Source organism: Hyla sarda, chromosome 7 (genome assembly GCF_029499605.1).
Source record: "Hyla sarda isolate aHylSar1 chromosome 7, aHylSar1.hap1, whole genome shotgun sequence".
Classification (NCBI taxonomy): Eukaryota; Metazoa; Chordata; class Amphibia; order Anura; family Hylidae; genus Hyla; species Hyla sarda.
Window position 1 is genome coordinate 59979572 of NC_079195.1, and position 15729 is coordinate 59995300.

The 15729-nt window shown below is 39.6% G+C and overlaps 1 protein-coding gene across 1 annotated transcript; it reads left to right on the plus strand.

The window, feature by feature from the left end:
* Nucleotides 1-883: 883 nt before the first annotated feature.
* On the plus strand, nt 884-15378 carry LOC130281975 (glutathione S-transferase omega-1-like). Its single transcript, XM_056529776.1, has 7 exons — nt 884-954; nt 3857-3916; nt 6275-6383; nt 6760-6982; nt 8937-9038; nt 10776-10882; nt 15222-15378. Exons 2-7 carry the CDS (start codon nt 3886-3888, stop codon nt 15376-15378), a joined length of 729 nt encoding a protein of 242 aa, XP_056385751.1. The 5' UTR covers nt 884-954; nt 3857-3885.
* The last annotated feature ends 351 nt before the right edge of the window (nt 15379-15729 follow it).

Genomic DNA, 15729 nt, shown 5'->3' on the forward strand with positions numbered 1-15729 from the left:
TTTTTTATTTTTATTTTGTTTACATTTAATGATAATTGTATAATAATTCAGGGGGTTATTAATGCGGCAATACCAAATATGTGTAGTTTGTTTATGTCATGACATTATTATAATAGCTATGAAAAGCTGCTGTGATTTAGTGTAAGTTTTTTGTGTCATGGTGACTACCTACACTTTATGCTGAATGTGCTGGGTGGAGGCAGGAACCTATTGTTCTCTCTATGTTCATGTATATACTGTGAATGTCCTGAGTCACCGTGCAGTAGAAGAAAACCTTATATCACACATGGATGCTGTACCACTAATGAAGATTAATGTCCCAGAAGATAATACAAATAAAACAACTACACATATAACAAACAACACAATACAATATTGGATATACCAGTGCCATAAAACTATGCAACTGAAATGTCAGTAGATACCAACTCTTGAAAACTTCACAATTTCACAACCATAATGCTCTCTTAGGCTATGTCCACATGGGGGAATGTTCACACAGCATATCTACGTGTGGACTTCCCCCTGACAGTGGAGCGCTGGCAGAATATGCCGGCACTAGGACCGCTCAAAAATGCGCAGTCTCACAGACGGCAATGCATTCCCATGCAAAGTGTGCAGAAATAATAGACGTGTATATTATTTCTGTGGACACTGGGATTTGTATTTCTGCGCCAGATGTTTCCAGCGTGAAAATTCTGCTATGTGAACAGCACAGATAAATCCTATTGAAATTAATAAGGGCTCTGCTGCTGCGGAATCTCTGTGCGGAATTCCGCATCAGAATTCCATCGTGTGAACATAGCCTTAGGGTATGATCACATTATGGAATCTCCACCCAGCAATATTCCAGGTCAGAGATTCCAACTGGATGGCTGCCACCAAATCCAACAGGGCTGTGTGGACTGCGTGGACTGTAATTCTGCCCAGACAATGAGCAGGTTCATTCTTTTGGTGGGTTAATTTCCGCAGCAGAATTTTCTGCCACTTTAATTCTACAGTGTGAATGAGTCAACAGAAGATATTCTGTAGTGTGAACAAACCATTATAAACAGTGACATAGACACAATTGGGCAGAATATGTGCCACACTTAACAAAGTACCTTACATGTTGTTTAATAATTTGGTGCTTCTAAAGAAAATTTTTTTTTAAGTTTAGACAACCGTTGGCTAAGCCATGCTCCTTTATCCGGCGATTAACAAAAGTGTCTTAAAAATGTCTGAAACTACATAATGAATATAATGTGAGAATGTGGTACAAGACATGTAAGCTGTTTTTTTTCTTGGTGCATACTGTCGCAAATTTTGCCCCATTGTCTTCACAAATAGTGTGTCATGTGAGGATAGGAAATAAGGGAAGTCCTCTACTCACCCGCAGCCCCTGTCCCTGCCTATTGCGTATTTGCCCTAATCGACGGATTCACAACCCATAAAGACTAAGTAAGGTGCTGGGGCATCAAGTCAAAATAACAAACTACAAAAAGACACTAAAGGGTCAGGGTAACAATCAGGAATACAGAGGTAAATAAGCACTAGAACAATACTCAAAAGAGAAAAACAAACACAAATGATAGTCAACAAGCCGAGTCAGGAATCAAGAGGACAATAATATGCAAATAAGGGTTGCATGTCATAATCAACTTTAGCTTATGCAGGAATTGTGCCGAACTTAATCATGTGAATAATCTGTTCAAGTATGTACACCACATTAAGCTAACCTGTGTAGTACCCCTACAGTAGAGAAGAACCTAATTGTTCTGTACATATCTATACTAGCAACACAAAAGTGTTAAAGGCATATCTAGAGATTTTCAGTCAGTACAACTGCTAACAAAGCAATTGCGACCAATTTCCACACATCTGTGACGGTGAGGAGCATTGTTGTTTGGATTCTTCACAGAAGACATCAGTAAAACTAAATCCTGTTAGCAAGATGCACTTATGTCTGGGGTATTACTGCTGCACACAACATCACAGGTCACCAAGTGTTCAGCGGGGTCAAGAATTTCCTATACTGTGCAAGACCATCTTTTACAGTGGTAAGCAAATCCACCGAACTATCTTTGACTTTATTATACAGTGACCCCCCGACCTACGATGGCCCCTACATACGATAATTTCAGCATGCGATGGTCTCTCAGAGGCCATTGCATGTTGAAGGCAGCATCAACATACGATGCTTTTGTATGTCGGGGCCATCACATAAACGGCTATCCGGCAGTGCAGACTGCGTCAGCTGCCACCGGATAGCCGTTTACGGTGCCCGCTGATGATCACTTACCTGTCCTTGGGGCTCCGGAGCTCCTCTTCAGAATCCACTGCATCGTCGGCGCTCTCCATCATCGTCATCACGTCACCGCGCACGCCTTCCCGTCCTCCAATAGGTGCGGCGTGCATAGCGATGTGATGGTGGTGACGGAGAGCGAGGATGCCGGGGAAGCAGAGGTCTTGCCGGAGCGTCGGGGACACCCCGGGGACGCGGCGACAGCGATGGAGGGCGACATCCAGGGCAGCTGTGACGAGCGGTGATGGCCTGGAGCGGCGGGGACATGTGAGTATAACCTCCAATACCAGTGGTCTTCAACCTTGGCTGCCCGGGCATGCTGGGTGTTGTAGTTTTGCAACATCTGGAGGTCCGCAGGTTGTAGACCACTGTCCTATACTTTACATTGCACGGATCCCTCAACATACGATGGTTTCAACAAACGATGGACCATTTGGAACGGATTACCATCGTATGTTGAGGGACCACTGTATACTTTGCCTTTGGACTACTACCCTCAGCTGCCCTGGACTACTCCACCTACGCTCCTTATGGGCACCACAGAGGAACTTGACTTTCCCACACAGAGCCCTGACCTCAACTCCATTGAACACTGTGATGAACTAAAACGGAGGTTATAATCCCAAAAATCCAGACCCTCTCTGACAACATCAGTGTGACCTCACAAATACTCTTCTGGATGAACAGGCAGAAATTCCCACAGGCACCTTCAAAATCTTAGAAAACATTTTTTCCATGCATTTCCAAATCCATATTCTTGCCCATGGAATTAAAATGGGAGGTCCTAAAAGTCTCTGCCGGTGTAAAGTGTAAGAGTCCCGATACTTGTGCCCATATAGTGTATGTACTTCCTAACAACTCATGTTAGGCACAAACAATTAATGGATTATGATGCGTTATTTCCTACTAGCGAGCCCAGTGATATCAGGCAGAACACTTATAACACTGTCCCTTCATGGTATATCTGAGTGTGACACTGTTAGATTTTTTGCAGGCCAAAAATGTTTGTGCATGAAACAGCATGCAATTTTATCTACCTCTATAGGTTAATATTACCTCTGATAATGAATGTAACAAACAATAATCTAGTGGGATCGGACAGTGTGATAATCATTGTGTGTCCATGGACTCCATGGTGCCGGGATCTTAGACTTAACGGAAACCAACAGGTCTACGGCTAGTCCATTTACCTACCTGTTGTGTGCACATTAAACATTAATAATCCTTTACATTTAAACAAAGGTTTTGCCATGTCACTACCTAGAAGTTAGCAAATAAAGGTGTAATTCCATACATGCAACTTGGCTCCTATGTAAGAATGACTGGACAGAAGCCGCGTCTGTTTCTGGATAACCATTAACCAGAGGGGAGGGGACATTGTATAGACATATACATATAGACTGCAGGGAGAGTGTGTCTTATACACAGGCTTCTTTCTGGTATGTAATGCTGCATATACACTATACACAGAGCTGAGCTGAGCACTACTGCACTAATATATATATATATATATATATATATATATATATATATATATATATATATTTGATGATCTCTCTGCTTCTTATACAGGTATCTCCAGTGACATACAGTCTGCAGCAATGTCCGGATCACAGAAGAGTTTAAGCAAGGGTAAGTAAGGAATACTTTGGGGGTTGTTGTCACGATAGATAGGTTCCTATATACAGACCTCAGACTGGGCCAAACTTTCACTTTTAAACCAGGCAATGACCCTAGGCACACAGCCAAGGCAACACAGGAGCCACTTAGGGACAACTCTGTGAATGTCCTTGAATTGTCCAGCTAGAGACCCGACCTGAACCCAGTGGAACATCTCTTGATTGACCTGAAAATGGTTCCACCGTCTGTCCCTGTCTAACCTGACAGAGCTTGAGAGCATCAAAGACATCCAGCATACATGCACACATCACTGCGTGGACCAATGCACTCAGTTTGATGTCCCAGAGATAAACCCTCATTTTATATTATTAGTATATGGAGAATGAAATATAACGGCACTTGCACCACTAAGAGACAAAAAAAATGACTCTGCAAATATGGCCGCTAAAATACCTGCACCTATTCAGAGTGCGGTGGTGCACATTTCAAAAGTTCAATAAGTAATGTAGAAAAAAGAAAATGTAGATGACAGCACTCACCATTCCGAAGGCTTTATTTAAAGGGGTACTACCATGGAAAACTTTTTTTTTTTAATCAACTGGTGCCAGACAGTTTAACAGATTTGTAGTCACGATTTGTAATCACAACCACAGTGCTCTCTGCTGACCTCTGCTGTCCATTTTAGGAAATGTCCAGAGCAGCATATGTTTGCTATGGGGATTTTCTCCTGCTCTGGAGGTCAGCAGAGAGTACTGTGGTAATGACATAAGAGAAATCCAAAAAGATAAACATTTCCTCTGTAATATACAGCACCTAAAAAGTACTGGAGGGATTAAGATTTTTTAATCGAAGTAATTTACAAATCTGTTTAACTTTCTGGCACCAGTTGATTTAAAAAAAACTTTTTTCTACGGTAGTACCCCTTTAAATGGAAGTTGCATAATAAACCGCTTCGGCAGGCAGAATGCCTGCCGAAGCTGTTTATTATGCACCGTCTATTTAAATAAAGCCTTCAGTGCTGTCATCTATATTTTCCTTTTTCTACGTACCCTAATTTTATTAGATCTGCTGCATAAAAAGGTAATAAGTAATATATAGTGGGAACCAGGCTCTCTGCTACTAGTTTATGCTGTTCTAAATTAAGGCAACATAAACCTGGTGACAGATCTCCTTTAAAGATGACCTGTGGCCAACTCCCCAAAAATGTGATTATTACCATTAAATAGCACAGGATGCCCTGATCACACACCCTTTTACAGATCCTTGATTTTCCCTTCTGTTCCCAAGATATGATGGTTTATAAGTTTGAGCTACTTGACCTCAACCACAGATCTTAGACATAAAGAAGTACTTAGTGTGTTTTGGGGCCTTCTTTTAGTAAGAATATTTTTTTGGCATCATATTGTGTTGCAGAGTGCAACATATATTAGCAAGACAAATTATCGTCTTCATTGATACCATTTTAGAGTGCATGTAAGACTCGAATTGCTTTTTATTCCATTTTTATGGGAAGGTATGAATAAAAAATATATTACTACTGCTATAAGTTTTTGTTTTATTTTAAGCGACGTTCTCCATGCGGTATAAATAGCATATTAACTTTATTTTGCAGTTTAGTATGATTACAGCAATACCTAATTTTTATACTTAAAAAAAGAAAAAAAACATGTTTTACGACATTTATACCATAAACATTTTTTTGTTAAAAACATCATGTTTGTGTGTCGCCATATTCTGAGGATTGTAACTTTTTAATTTTTTTTACCGACATTTGATCTACCAGGCAACATGTGGCAGCTGGCTCCTGCTACTGATGACACTGGCGTTACTGCTGTGTTGGTATGATTTATGGAATTGTATGTTCCTTTGCGGGGTTACACCACTAAAATGAATATATAGTTCTGTCCACTTATGTGAACAAGTAAGCAACAGTTATCATGTTGAGACCTGCAAGTTCCGACACAACAATCTTCAGAAATCCAAACTACATTCGCTATAGTAATTTGAGATTTCAGCAGTGCAACATAAAGATTTAATAAATAAAAAAATTTTATAAATAATGCTCATAGAAGCCTGAAAATGAAGGAGTTAGCTAAAGAATGAGACCGAGGCAGAAAGAGAGAGACACACAATGAGAGGCTGCTTCAAACTCTTGTAAGTGTTTTTTGTCATTACAGTGCTGGATTCACAGCTCACACTGCTCAGTACTGATCGATAATATCCTCCATGCCACTACTGCTTCTGAGGGGGTGCTATAGAGTAATAGAAAATAACAGCTCCTCCCCCTTCTACTGTGCGTTAAGACAAGCCTTATATTATGCTACCTACCCCTCTGTTATCTGTATACTGAATGAATATATTCTTTTATAGGCAGTGCAGCTCCTGGACCAGTACCAAAGGGTCTAATTCGCCTTTACAGCATGAGATTTTGCCCCTTTGCCCAAAGAGCACGACTTGTTTTGGCTGCCAAGGGAATCAAGTAAGCAAATAATTGTATATAGTTTCTTTAGAATATATGTGTCCTTCAGCGCTGCTTATTTCTTTAATGTTCTTGTCATATTAATCTGTTTTCAAGATGTCGGTGAATGATTATTTCATTGGGAATGTAGAGAGGGATGACTTATGTTCTCAAAGGGAAAAATTATAGGGGTTACATTTAATCTGTGGCTCATAAAGTCCTCTGCTTCATTCATGATGACCTATATTATAGGTGAGATGTGATGGTTGAGGGGCCCAGTTATAGGCTTGGCACTGGTGCCTCAGAGATTCAAGTTGCCCCTTACTATATAAGAAGATGTCACTCACACATAATGAAGATAAAACATCTTTATAACAGTTTCTATCTTTTCCTTCAGAAATGAAGTTGTTAACATTAACCTAAAAAACAAGCCGGACTGGTTTTTTGAGAAAAGTCCCCAGGGGGTGGTGCCATCTCTTGAGACCCCAGACGGTAAAATCATCTATGAATCTCCAATTGTTTGTGATTACCTGGATGAAGCCTATCCTGGGAAAAAGCTGACCCCAGCAGATCCCTATAAGAAAGCACAAGAGAAGATGCTTCTGGAACTCTTCTCTGGGGTAGGACATTTGACTATTTTTGTTTGAAGTAGAAGACTAATGGCGCAAAGTTAAGAAAACTGTGAATTGCATTAAAAACAGCACCACTCCTGTCCACAGGTTGTGTGTGGTATTGCGGTACAGCCTCATCTGCTTGAGTTGAGCTGCAATACCACACACAACCCGTAGTGCTGTTTCTAGAAAAAAGCTGCGATCTTTTCCTTTTTCTGGACAACACTTTTCAAGGTTTCTTATAAACATACAAACTAAGGTCTGTTCACAATTATGGACATTTATCAACGGGTTTAGTCAGGTTTCTTTACTATAATTTTCGCAAAATTGTCGCAACTGCGACTACGTGATTTTTCGTGCGACATTTTGACTGGAAAGCGAGAAAAGCAAGTTTTCCAAAAATTAACTACGTAGTAATAATTTTTAAATTGACTACGGGTAGTCAGGTATTTATTAATTACGATAGTCGCAACTGCGCAAAAAAAAGTTGCAACAGGGTTAAAAATTGACTAAATTTACTCCAGCTCAAACATGGAGCAGAAAAAGCCACTACCAAAGTAAAAAAGGAGAAATTGCTTACGTGAAAGAAAATTATCAACAGGCTGAAACCAGTTGATAAATAAGTCACACATAAGCAAAAAAAGGTAAGGAAAAAACTACTAAAAAAAGGAATACATAAGCAAACATTGATAAATGTCCCTCGATATGTCCTGAGATATAAGAGTTTCATGGGTCGTGTTTCTTACAGTGTTATTAGTTCACACGTTTGTTATTAGTTTACCCATTTTCTTGAGGCTAGGCATAGGATTTGCTGGGCATAGTAATATAGCAACATTGGTGCCTGAGGGTGATGTCCAAAACAACTATTGTACCACATTGTTCTAAAAGAGACTTTTGGACAATATTGACACCATTGAGACTCTCTATCTGACCTTCTCTGTTTGTAACATAGTTCATAAGGTTGAAAAAAGACCAGAGTCCATCAAGTTTAACCTATAACCCTAATGAGTCCCTACTGAGTAAAATAATTTTTTATTGAATTTTTCACGAATTTTTTTTCACAAAACCGAATTGGCCAATAGATAACAAACACGGCCAAAAGAACAATACAGAAATAAATAGAACAGAATCATACAAATTCTTTAGAAATGATCACTCAGTTTAGATACACTTCTTTAAAAAAAATAATAATAATCCAGAGGAAGGCAAAACACCCTCATAGTAGAGGTAAAAATTCCCTCCCGACTCCAAATATGGCATCAGAATAAATCCCTGGATCAACGTTCTGTCCCTATAGATCTAGAATCCATAACCTGTAATGTTATTACTCTCCAAAAATGCATCCAGACCCCTTTTTAACTCTTTTACAGAGTTCCCCATGACCACCTCCTCCGGGAGAGAATTCCACAGTCTCACTGCTCTTACAGTAAAGAACCCCCGTCTGTGCTGGTGTAGAAACCTTCTTTCCTCTAGATGTAGAGGATGCCCCCTTGTTATAGATACAGTTCTGGGTATAAATAGATCATGGGAGAGATCTCTGTACTGTCCCCTGATATATTTATACATAGTTATTAGGTCTCCCCTACGTCTTCTTTTTTCTAAACTAAATAACCCTAATTTTGATCATCTTTCTGGGTACCGTAGTCCTCCCATTTCCTGTATTACTCTGGTTGCCCACTCTGGTCATTATAAGATCTGCCATGTTGTCTTCTCATGGTCTGGCTTTAAAGAACGGCACAGTTCCTGGGCGTTGTGGTGTCGTGGTGTCGTAGTTGTATTACAACTGCATGAAACAAGTTACTGTTGGTTATTAGGTCACTATTCATTTATTCATCATTTATCATCCATAGGGACAAAACATTGAGTACAATTATTGTAAATATGCTATTAATTCGGCACACATATTTTTGTGCAGTTCATATCAAGCAAAACAAGTAACACAGTTGTATATGTTTGACTTCAGACTATCGCTGCCCTGTACAAGATTTTGTTTGCCAAAAAGGATAATCAAGATGTAACCGAATTAAAGGCGCAATTTTTCGAGAAATTTAAAAAACTCGATGAGGTAAGTAATGTGTCTGCTGCCCTGTAAGATAGGATCTAGAAAGTTCCTGGTGAATCCATGAACTATGCTTTATCATGTAAAAAAAAATTGTGGTTACTGTATAAGAATGAGAAGTAAAAGACAAAGAAGGAGAAAAAAATTAGAGAAAGAGGTGGATTCAATTTAACTTTTTTGGTCAGCAACGGTAATATTTCCTCTTAAACTAATGTCTCCTTGCTTGTATAACGTTAACATATTCTGCAGCTCTGTACAAAAATTATTATCACTTTAATCCCAAATAAATAAACTTCATTAATTTCATTAGGACTCCTAAGGAAATTATACATCATGGTGTCTAGTGAGTGCAGGAGCTGTGCTCTTTTCAAGCATGGTAGGCCCCGGCTGCATTCAGCAGCTGGGACCTTGTTGCTAATGGTGGAAGCCCCCCATTAACCCTTTAGATGCTTTTATCAATAATGAACTTGGCATCTAATGTAGTTGTGGTGCTTGTATACTCTCATCGAACCACCTGCAGCCTGATTGATATTATATGTTTGTAATATATATAATATGATAATATGTTTTTAAAAATATAAATATGCCCCTCAACCAGTGAAAATGTAATCACCACCTTTTCCCAATAAATAAATGTAAAAAAAATGGAAGATTTTCGGTCACGTGACATCCCATAAAAAATATTATAAAAAGTGATCAATAAGTAACATAAACCCAAACATGGTCCAAATAAAACTACAGATCACAATGAAAAACAAATGAGCCCTAATGCAGCCCATATATTGGAAAATTAGAAGGTTATAGGAGTCAGAATAGGGTAATGTTTACAAATTTTCTTAGAAAAATATTTTCATTTTTTTTAAGTAGTACTGTAATAGCCAAGCATTTAAACATGTGTATTATTTTTAATAAAATCAACCTATAGAATAAAATAACATGCCAGTACTTGCCATAAAGTGTACTGTGTAAATAAAAAAACTAAAAGTTGCAAATAGTTTTTTTTCAATTCCCCCCACAAAATATTTTTTTATATTTTATTTTTGTTGCGCCACACAGCTTATGGTAAAATGAAAGGTGTCATTACAAAGTTCATTTGGTAGCACAAAAAACTGCCCTCAAATGGCTCAGTGAATGGAAAAAGGCAAGGAGGAGAAATCAAAAATTAAACTTGGCTGTTTCCTTAACACAGGGTTATAGTGCAGTTGGTATAATTTACCTGGATTGGTGCTGCCATTCTGGAGATATAGGGTGTATTAGCATCTGTGACTAATATGTGAATGTCATCCTTTGTGCAATGGGGGCCGGACCCGGCACACTCAGCATCCATTCCTCCATCCTTTTTGCTCCCATAGACCTGCCCACCTTGTGCTCACACGGGTAAAGGTGTCCATGAACATTCACAAGGTGGGTGCGCATATATAAGCCTTCTAGGCTCAAGTGAATCCCAAATAAAGCTTCTACTGTGCTTCCTTGTTTTACATGAAGGCATTTGGAGGCTTTTTCTCATTAATTATTTAAATTGTTGTGAGGTGGTATAATACAGGCATCATAGAGTAGTATACAGAGTGCCCATGTGTCTGTAATAAGGATGGGCCACCCTCAACTGGTTCACAGTATTACTACACCTTCTCCTTACCCAGTCCAAGGAAAGAAGTTCTTGCAGTTATGCTCCTCTGTCCTTCTTTATAGTAACTTTACAGGGCTCAGGGGAGAGTTTTTATACTTCATATTTGTTTTTTACAGTCATTGGCAAAAAAGAAAACCCCTTACTTTGGTGGACAATCCGTAACCATGATTGACTACATGATCTGGCCTTGGATCGAACGGCTGATTGCTTTTGATGTTCTAGAGTAAGTAAATATAAATTGATTGTTTTCTATGATGTGCTGAAGGCATACCAGTCACATTGTCTGCAATTTTAACCTCAAATGTTGAGCAGCATACACTGCTGAGTACTACTCTTTAATGTTCTCCATGTTCCTGCTGCTTCTTCTAAGGGTGTACTGTAGAGACAATGGGTTGCTGGATCCTCTTTTCTGCATGAGTGCAGTATATGGGAGCATTCATATTGACTAGTCCCCACCCACTAGCTCAGGTACAACTGGAAATTAGAGATGATGTTTTCTGAAGGGGAAACTGGTGCCAAATACCATAAGAAGTTATGACATAGCCAAAAATAGTGCTACTCCTGATAAACATACACAACAGTTTATCCTGAAATTTACCAGAGTACATACTCTTTAATCACTAAAAAATTCTAATGTATATAGTAATTTAGTTGTAATTGACCATGGGACATTTAGCAGTCGTGTATCCAGTTTTTCTTGTACATATTAGCACAACAGTGTAAAGATACACATATATTTCTTAACAAATGTTTCTTTTAGAGGTTAGTTTGAATTAACCTGTTACTAAGAAATAAATCCAAAGAATATTTTGTGATAAGAGAAAATTCCAGTGCCTTAACATCATTTTACAGATGGATATAATCAACATGAAAAGATATATCACATTAGATCACTTATCTCATACTGATACTGACTGATACATAGTTATATAGTTCGGTTGAAAAAAGACACATGCCCATCAAGTTAAACCCAGGAGGTAAAGGGAAGGGGATATATTTCTATATTTCTGCATAAGCATGAATGTTATTTCGTTCTAAGAATGTATCTAAGCCTGTTGTGAAGCTCACAGCTTTTCCTGCTGTGACCAGTTCCTGAGGTAGATTGTTCCATAAATTCACAATTCTGTCGCCCCTGGAGACCAAACCTTTTTTTTTTTTTCTCCAGACGGGGGGAGTTTTACCTGGAATTTTTTTCCCAATATCCTTTCTATAGGCCACTTATGTATTATCTCTCCCCCCCCCCCACAAACATCTCTTCTCAAGACTAGTCAAATCATTCTAATCATTCCTTATAGCTAAGATGTTCCATGCCCCTTATTAGTCTAGTTGCGGGTCTCTGTACCCTTTTCAGCTCTATAATGTCTCTTTTATGAACCAGTGCCCAAAACTGAACATCATATTACAGGTGAGGCCGTACCAATGCATTATGAAGAGGTAGTATTATGTCCCTGTCCCTTGAGTCCATGCCACTTTTGATACATGACAATATCCCGCTGGCCTTATAAGCAGCTCCCTGACACTGCATGTTGTTCTCTAGTCTCTGATCTACAAGTACACCCAGATCCTTCTCTACCAGTGACTCGACCAGTTTAAGCCCAGTTAACATATGATGCATGCAGGTTATTAGTACACAGGTGCATAACTTTACATTTATCTACATTAAACCTCATTTGCACTCATGTCTAGGCATTCACTTGGCAAATGAGGATTAATGTGGATAAAATTAAAGTTATGCATTTGGGTACAAAAAACCTGCATGCATCACATAAATGGGGGAGATTTATCAAAACCTGTGTAGGGAGTGGAAAGTGGTGCAGTTGCCCATAGCAACCAATCAAATTGCTTATTTTATTTTTCACAGGGCAACTGCACCACTTTTGCTCTACACAAGTTTTGATAACTCTCCCCATTATGTCCAAGTCATCTTGTAACTTATGCACGTCTTCTATAGATTGTACCGTGCTACAAAGCTTAGTGTCATCTGCAAAGATAGAAATCCCATTACTTGTATAAATAATTAAAATGTTAAATAAGATAGGGCCCAGTACTGAACCTTGGGGTACAACACCAATAACTGTTGACCAATCAGAGTACGAATCATTGACCACCACTCTCTGGGTACGGTACTGAAGCCAGTTTTCAATCCAGTTAAAATTTCCCAACCTAAAGACCTTAACCTGTTGGGGAAGAAGGGCGTACCTGTACAGCCTTAGCCCACTCCCTTTCTATAACGCGGGGCCACGGCCTGGACCTGTGGCTAATAGCGCGCGGCACTTATTGCAGTGCCGAGCGCTATTAACCCTTTAGACGTGATGTTCAAAGTTGATCGCCGCATCTAAAGTGAAGCTAAACTGCTGCCGGTTAGCTCAGGGGGATTCGGAATCGCTGCGGCGAAATCACAGCGTTCCCAAACAGCTGTAGGACACGAGGAGGGTCATCCTACCTGCCTTCTGGTGTCCGATTGCCGAATGACTGCTCCGTGCCTGAGATTCAGGCATGAGCAGTCAAGCGGCAGAATCATTTATCTATGTTATCCTATGGGATAACAAAGATCAATGTAAAAGATCAGTGTGTGCAGTGTTATAGACCCCTATGGAGGCAATAACATTGCAAAAAAAAAAAAAGTGAAAAAAAAGTTAATTAAGGTAATTTTATCCCTTGCTAATAAAAGTTTGAATCACACCCCTTTTCCCATTTAAAAAAAAAAAACTGTGTAAATAAAAAAAAAACATATGTGATATCGCCGCATGTGGAAATGTGCAAAAAATGAGCCGTAGATTTTTGGGTAAAATGACTGATGTCACTGCAAAGTAGAATTGGTGGCGCAAAAAATATGCCCTCATATGGATTTTTAGGTGCAAAATTGAAAGGGTTATGATTTTTAAAAGGTAAGGAGGAAAAAAACAAAAGTGCAAAAACGGAAAAACCCTACGTCCCCAAGGGGTTAAAGGAGAACTGCAGCCTAATACAAATTATCCCCTATCCACAGGATAGGTGATAAGTGTCTGACTGCCGGGGTACGAACAATGGGACCCCCCCCCCCCCCGCTATCTACTGTATGGGGCTCTGGCTATGCTGCAGCATGACGCTGCGGCCAACACGTCCCCTCCACATATCTCTATGGGAGAGGCAGAGATGCAGAGTTTTTCATCCCCGCCTCTCCCATAAAGCTGAATGAAGGGGGTGTGTCTGTCAACCTCTTAGTAAAGTCAACAACACGAACATTAGCCGCGTAGAGCCACGGCAGTGCCGGTACCCGTATGGGAGATCGCTGGGGGTCCTAGAGGTCAAACCCCCCACAATCAGACACGTATTCCCTATCCTGCAGATAGGGGATATGTGTCTATGGCTGCAGTACTCCTTTAACTTACCTATCAGACATCTATGAGAGACAGTGTCAAGCACCTTTACAAAATCCCAAAACACCATATCCACGGCCAACCCTCTGTCCAGGTTTCTGCTCACATCTTCATAAAAGCAAATTAGATTGCTTTGACAACTTCTATCCTTAGTAAACTCATGCTGGCTATCACTATAATACTATTCCCCCCTGTGTATTTCTGTATGTGGGCCCTTATGAACCCTTCAAAAATTTTTCCAAAATGGATGTTAAAGCGTACCCTTCAGATCCAACAAAAAAACATTTTTTAATATATCACTCAGTACCTAATCCTGACCATGTCTAATCTAATTTGTATGTGTCTAGCACCTTTATTTTTTTTATTACACTTTTAATTTAGCTCACTATTCTGAATTCCTTTCAAAGGGAGGGGGCGTGGCCTCACTGTGCAGGTCCCCGCCCCCTCCCTCAGTATGCTGTCTGCTCACATCTCCCCTAGCATTAGCAAAACTACAACTCCCAACTTGTCCTCACTGACAGAAGTGGGACACAAGCTGACAGTGGGAGGATTTTTCCTCCAGCTGTGAGCCCTGCACTCACAGCTGTCAATCAAGGAAGTGTGTCCATGACATAGGTGATGATGCATGGACACAGCAGGACCAGTATGTCTCCAAGCAGGTAGGGGAAGCAGTTGTTTGACTGGATTTTTCAGTATGAAATACCAAAAAACTTTCTAATGAAAGCAATTGCAAAACCTATGCCTATCAAACCTATCAAAAGTTTTTATATCTGACAGTGCCCATTAAGCTTACCGGTCTATAGTTACCTGGGGAAGACCTATAGCCCAATTCTGCTTTTTGTTATTGAACACAGTTGCCAAGTTGGTATTCAGACATACCCCTTAAAAGATTAGTTGATGTCATATATAGCAAATGGACAGTTTATTTTTTTCTATAAAAAAATCTGTTTCAAGAATTAAAGATTTTCACATATTGCAAATCACCTGTTCAAGCCCTTGGCAAACATTATGCTAGGAAGGAATATTGCATAACTGTGAATGCCGCTCTACATATCTGCTATGTACCTGCTGTATTCAACATTGGTAGAACAGAATGTTCTGATGATGGATTTATGTTAACATCAGCTAAATCATAGCCTTCACCAATGTAAGGTGTTTATTTGGACTTTTAGAAGAACTTCTTTTTTTTTCTGATTTCTCTAGGTATTTGGAGAAGGTGCCAAATATCAGTGCCTGGCAGAAGCTCATGCTGCAGGACCCATCTGTGAAAGCGACCTATACAGAGCCGGATGTCCTCCTCAGCTTTTTCAAACTCTTTGCTCAGGACAGTCTTGATGCAGTAGATTATGGCCTAGACTAATATCACCGATATCTGTGAGATCTCAATATCTTCTGCCTTTATATTCAGTCTCCTTTCCTAAAAGCCTTTCAAGCTGTGATAAATAAATGTTTTTAAGTACTGATCTGTCATTGTGTGTTCTGTTAACAACCTAAGGATTAGATCTAAATGCTACATTCTAGAAAACCTCCTTAAGGGTAGGTTCACACGTGAATTATTCACAGTGGGTTATTCACAGCTAAAAATTCTGCCTGCAAATTTTGTTTCTACCTATTGCCAGTTGGTAGCAACCTAGTACTGCAGGAATCCTGGGTCACACTGTGTGACCCACAATGTGTATATATATATGTATGTGTTAAGCCTTTTATGGCC

What these genes read in the sequence shown, in the direction of transcription:
- LOC130281975 (XM_056529776.1), top strand. Translation starts at nt 3,886, where the DNA reads ATGTCCGGATCACAGAAGAGTTTAAGCAAGG. An exon ending in TTCTGGAACTCTTCTCTGGG is followed by an intron (nt 6,983 to 8,936) that starts GTAGGACATTTG and finishes GTTTGACTTCAG; the next exon opens with ACTATCGCTGCCCTGTACAA. An exon ending in AATTTAAAAAACTCGATGAG is followed by an intron (nt 9,039 to 10,775) that starts GTAAGTAATGTG and finishes TGTTTTTTACAG; the next exon opens with TCATTGGCAAAAAAGAAAAC.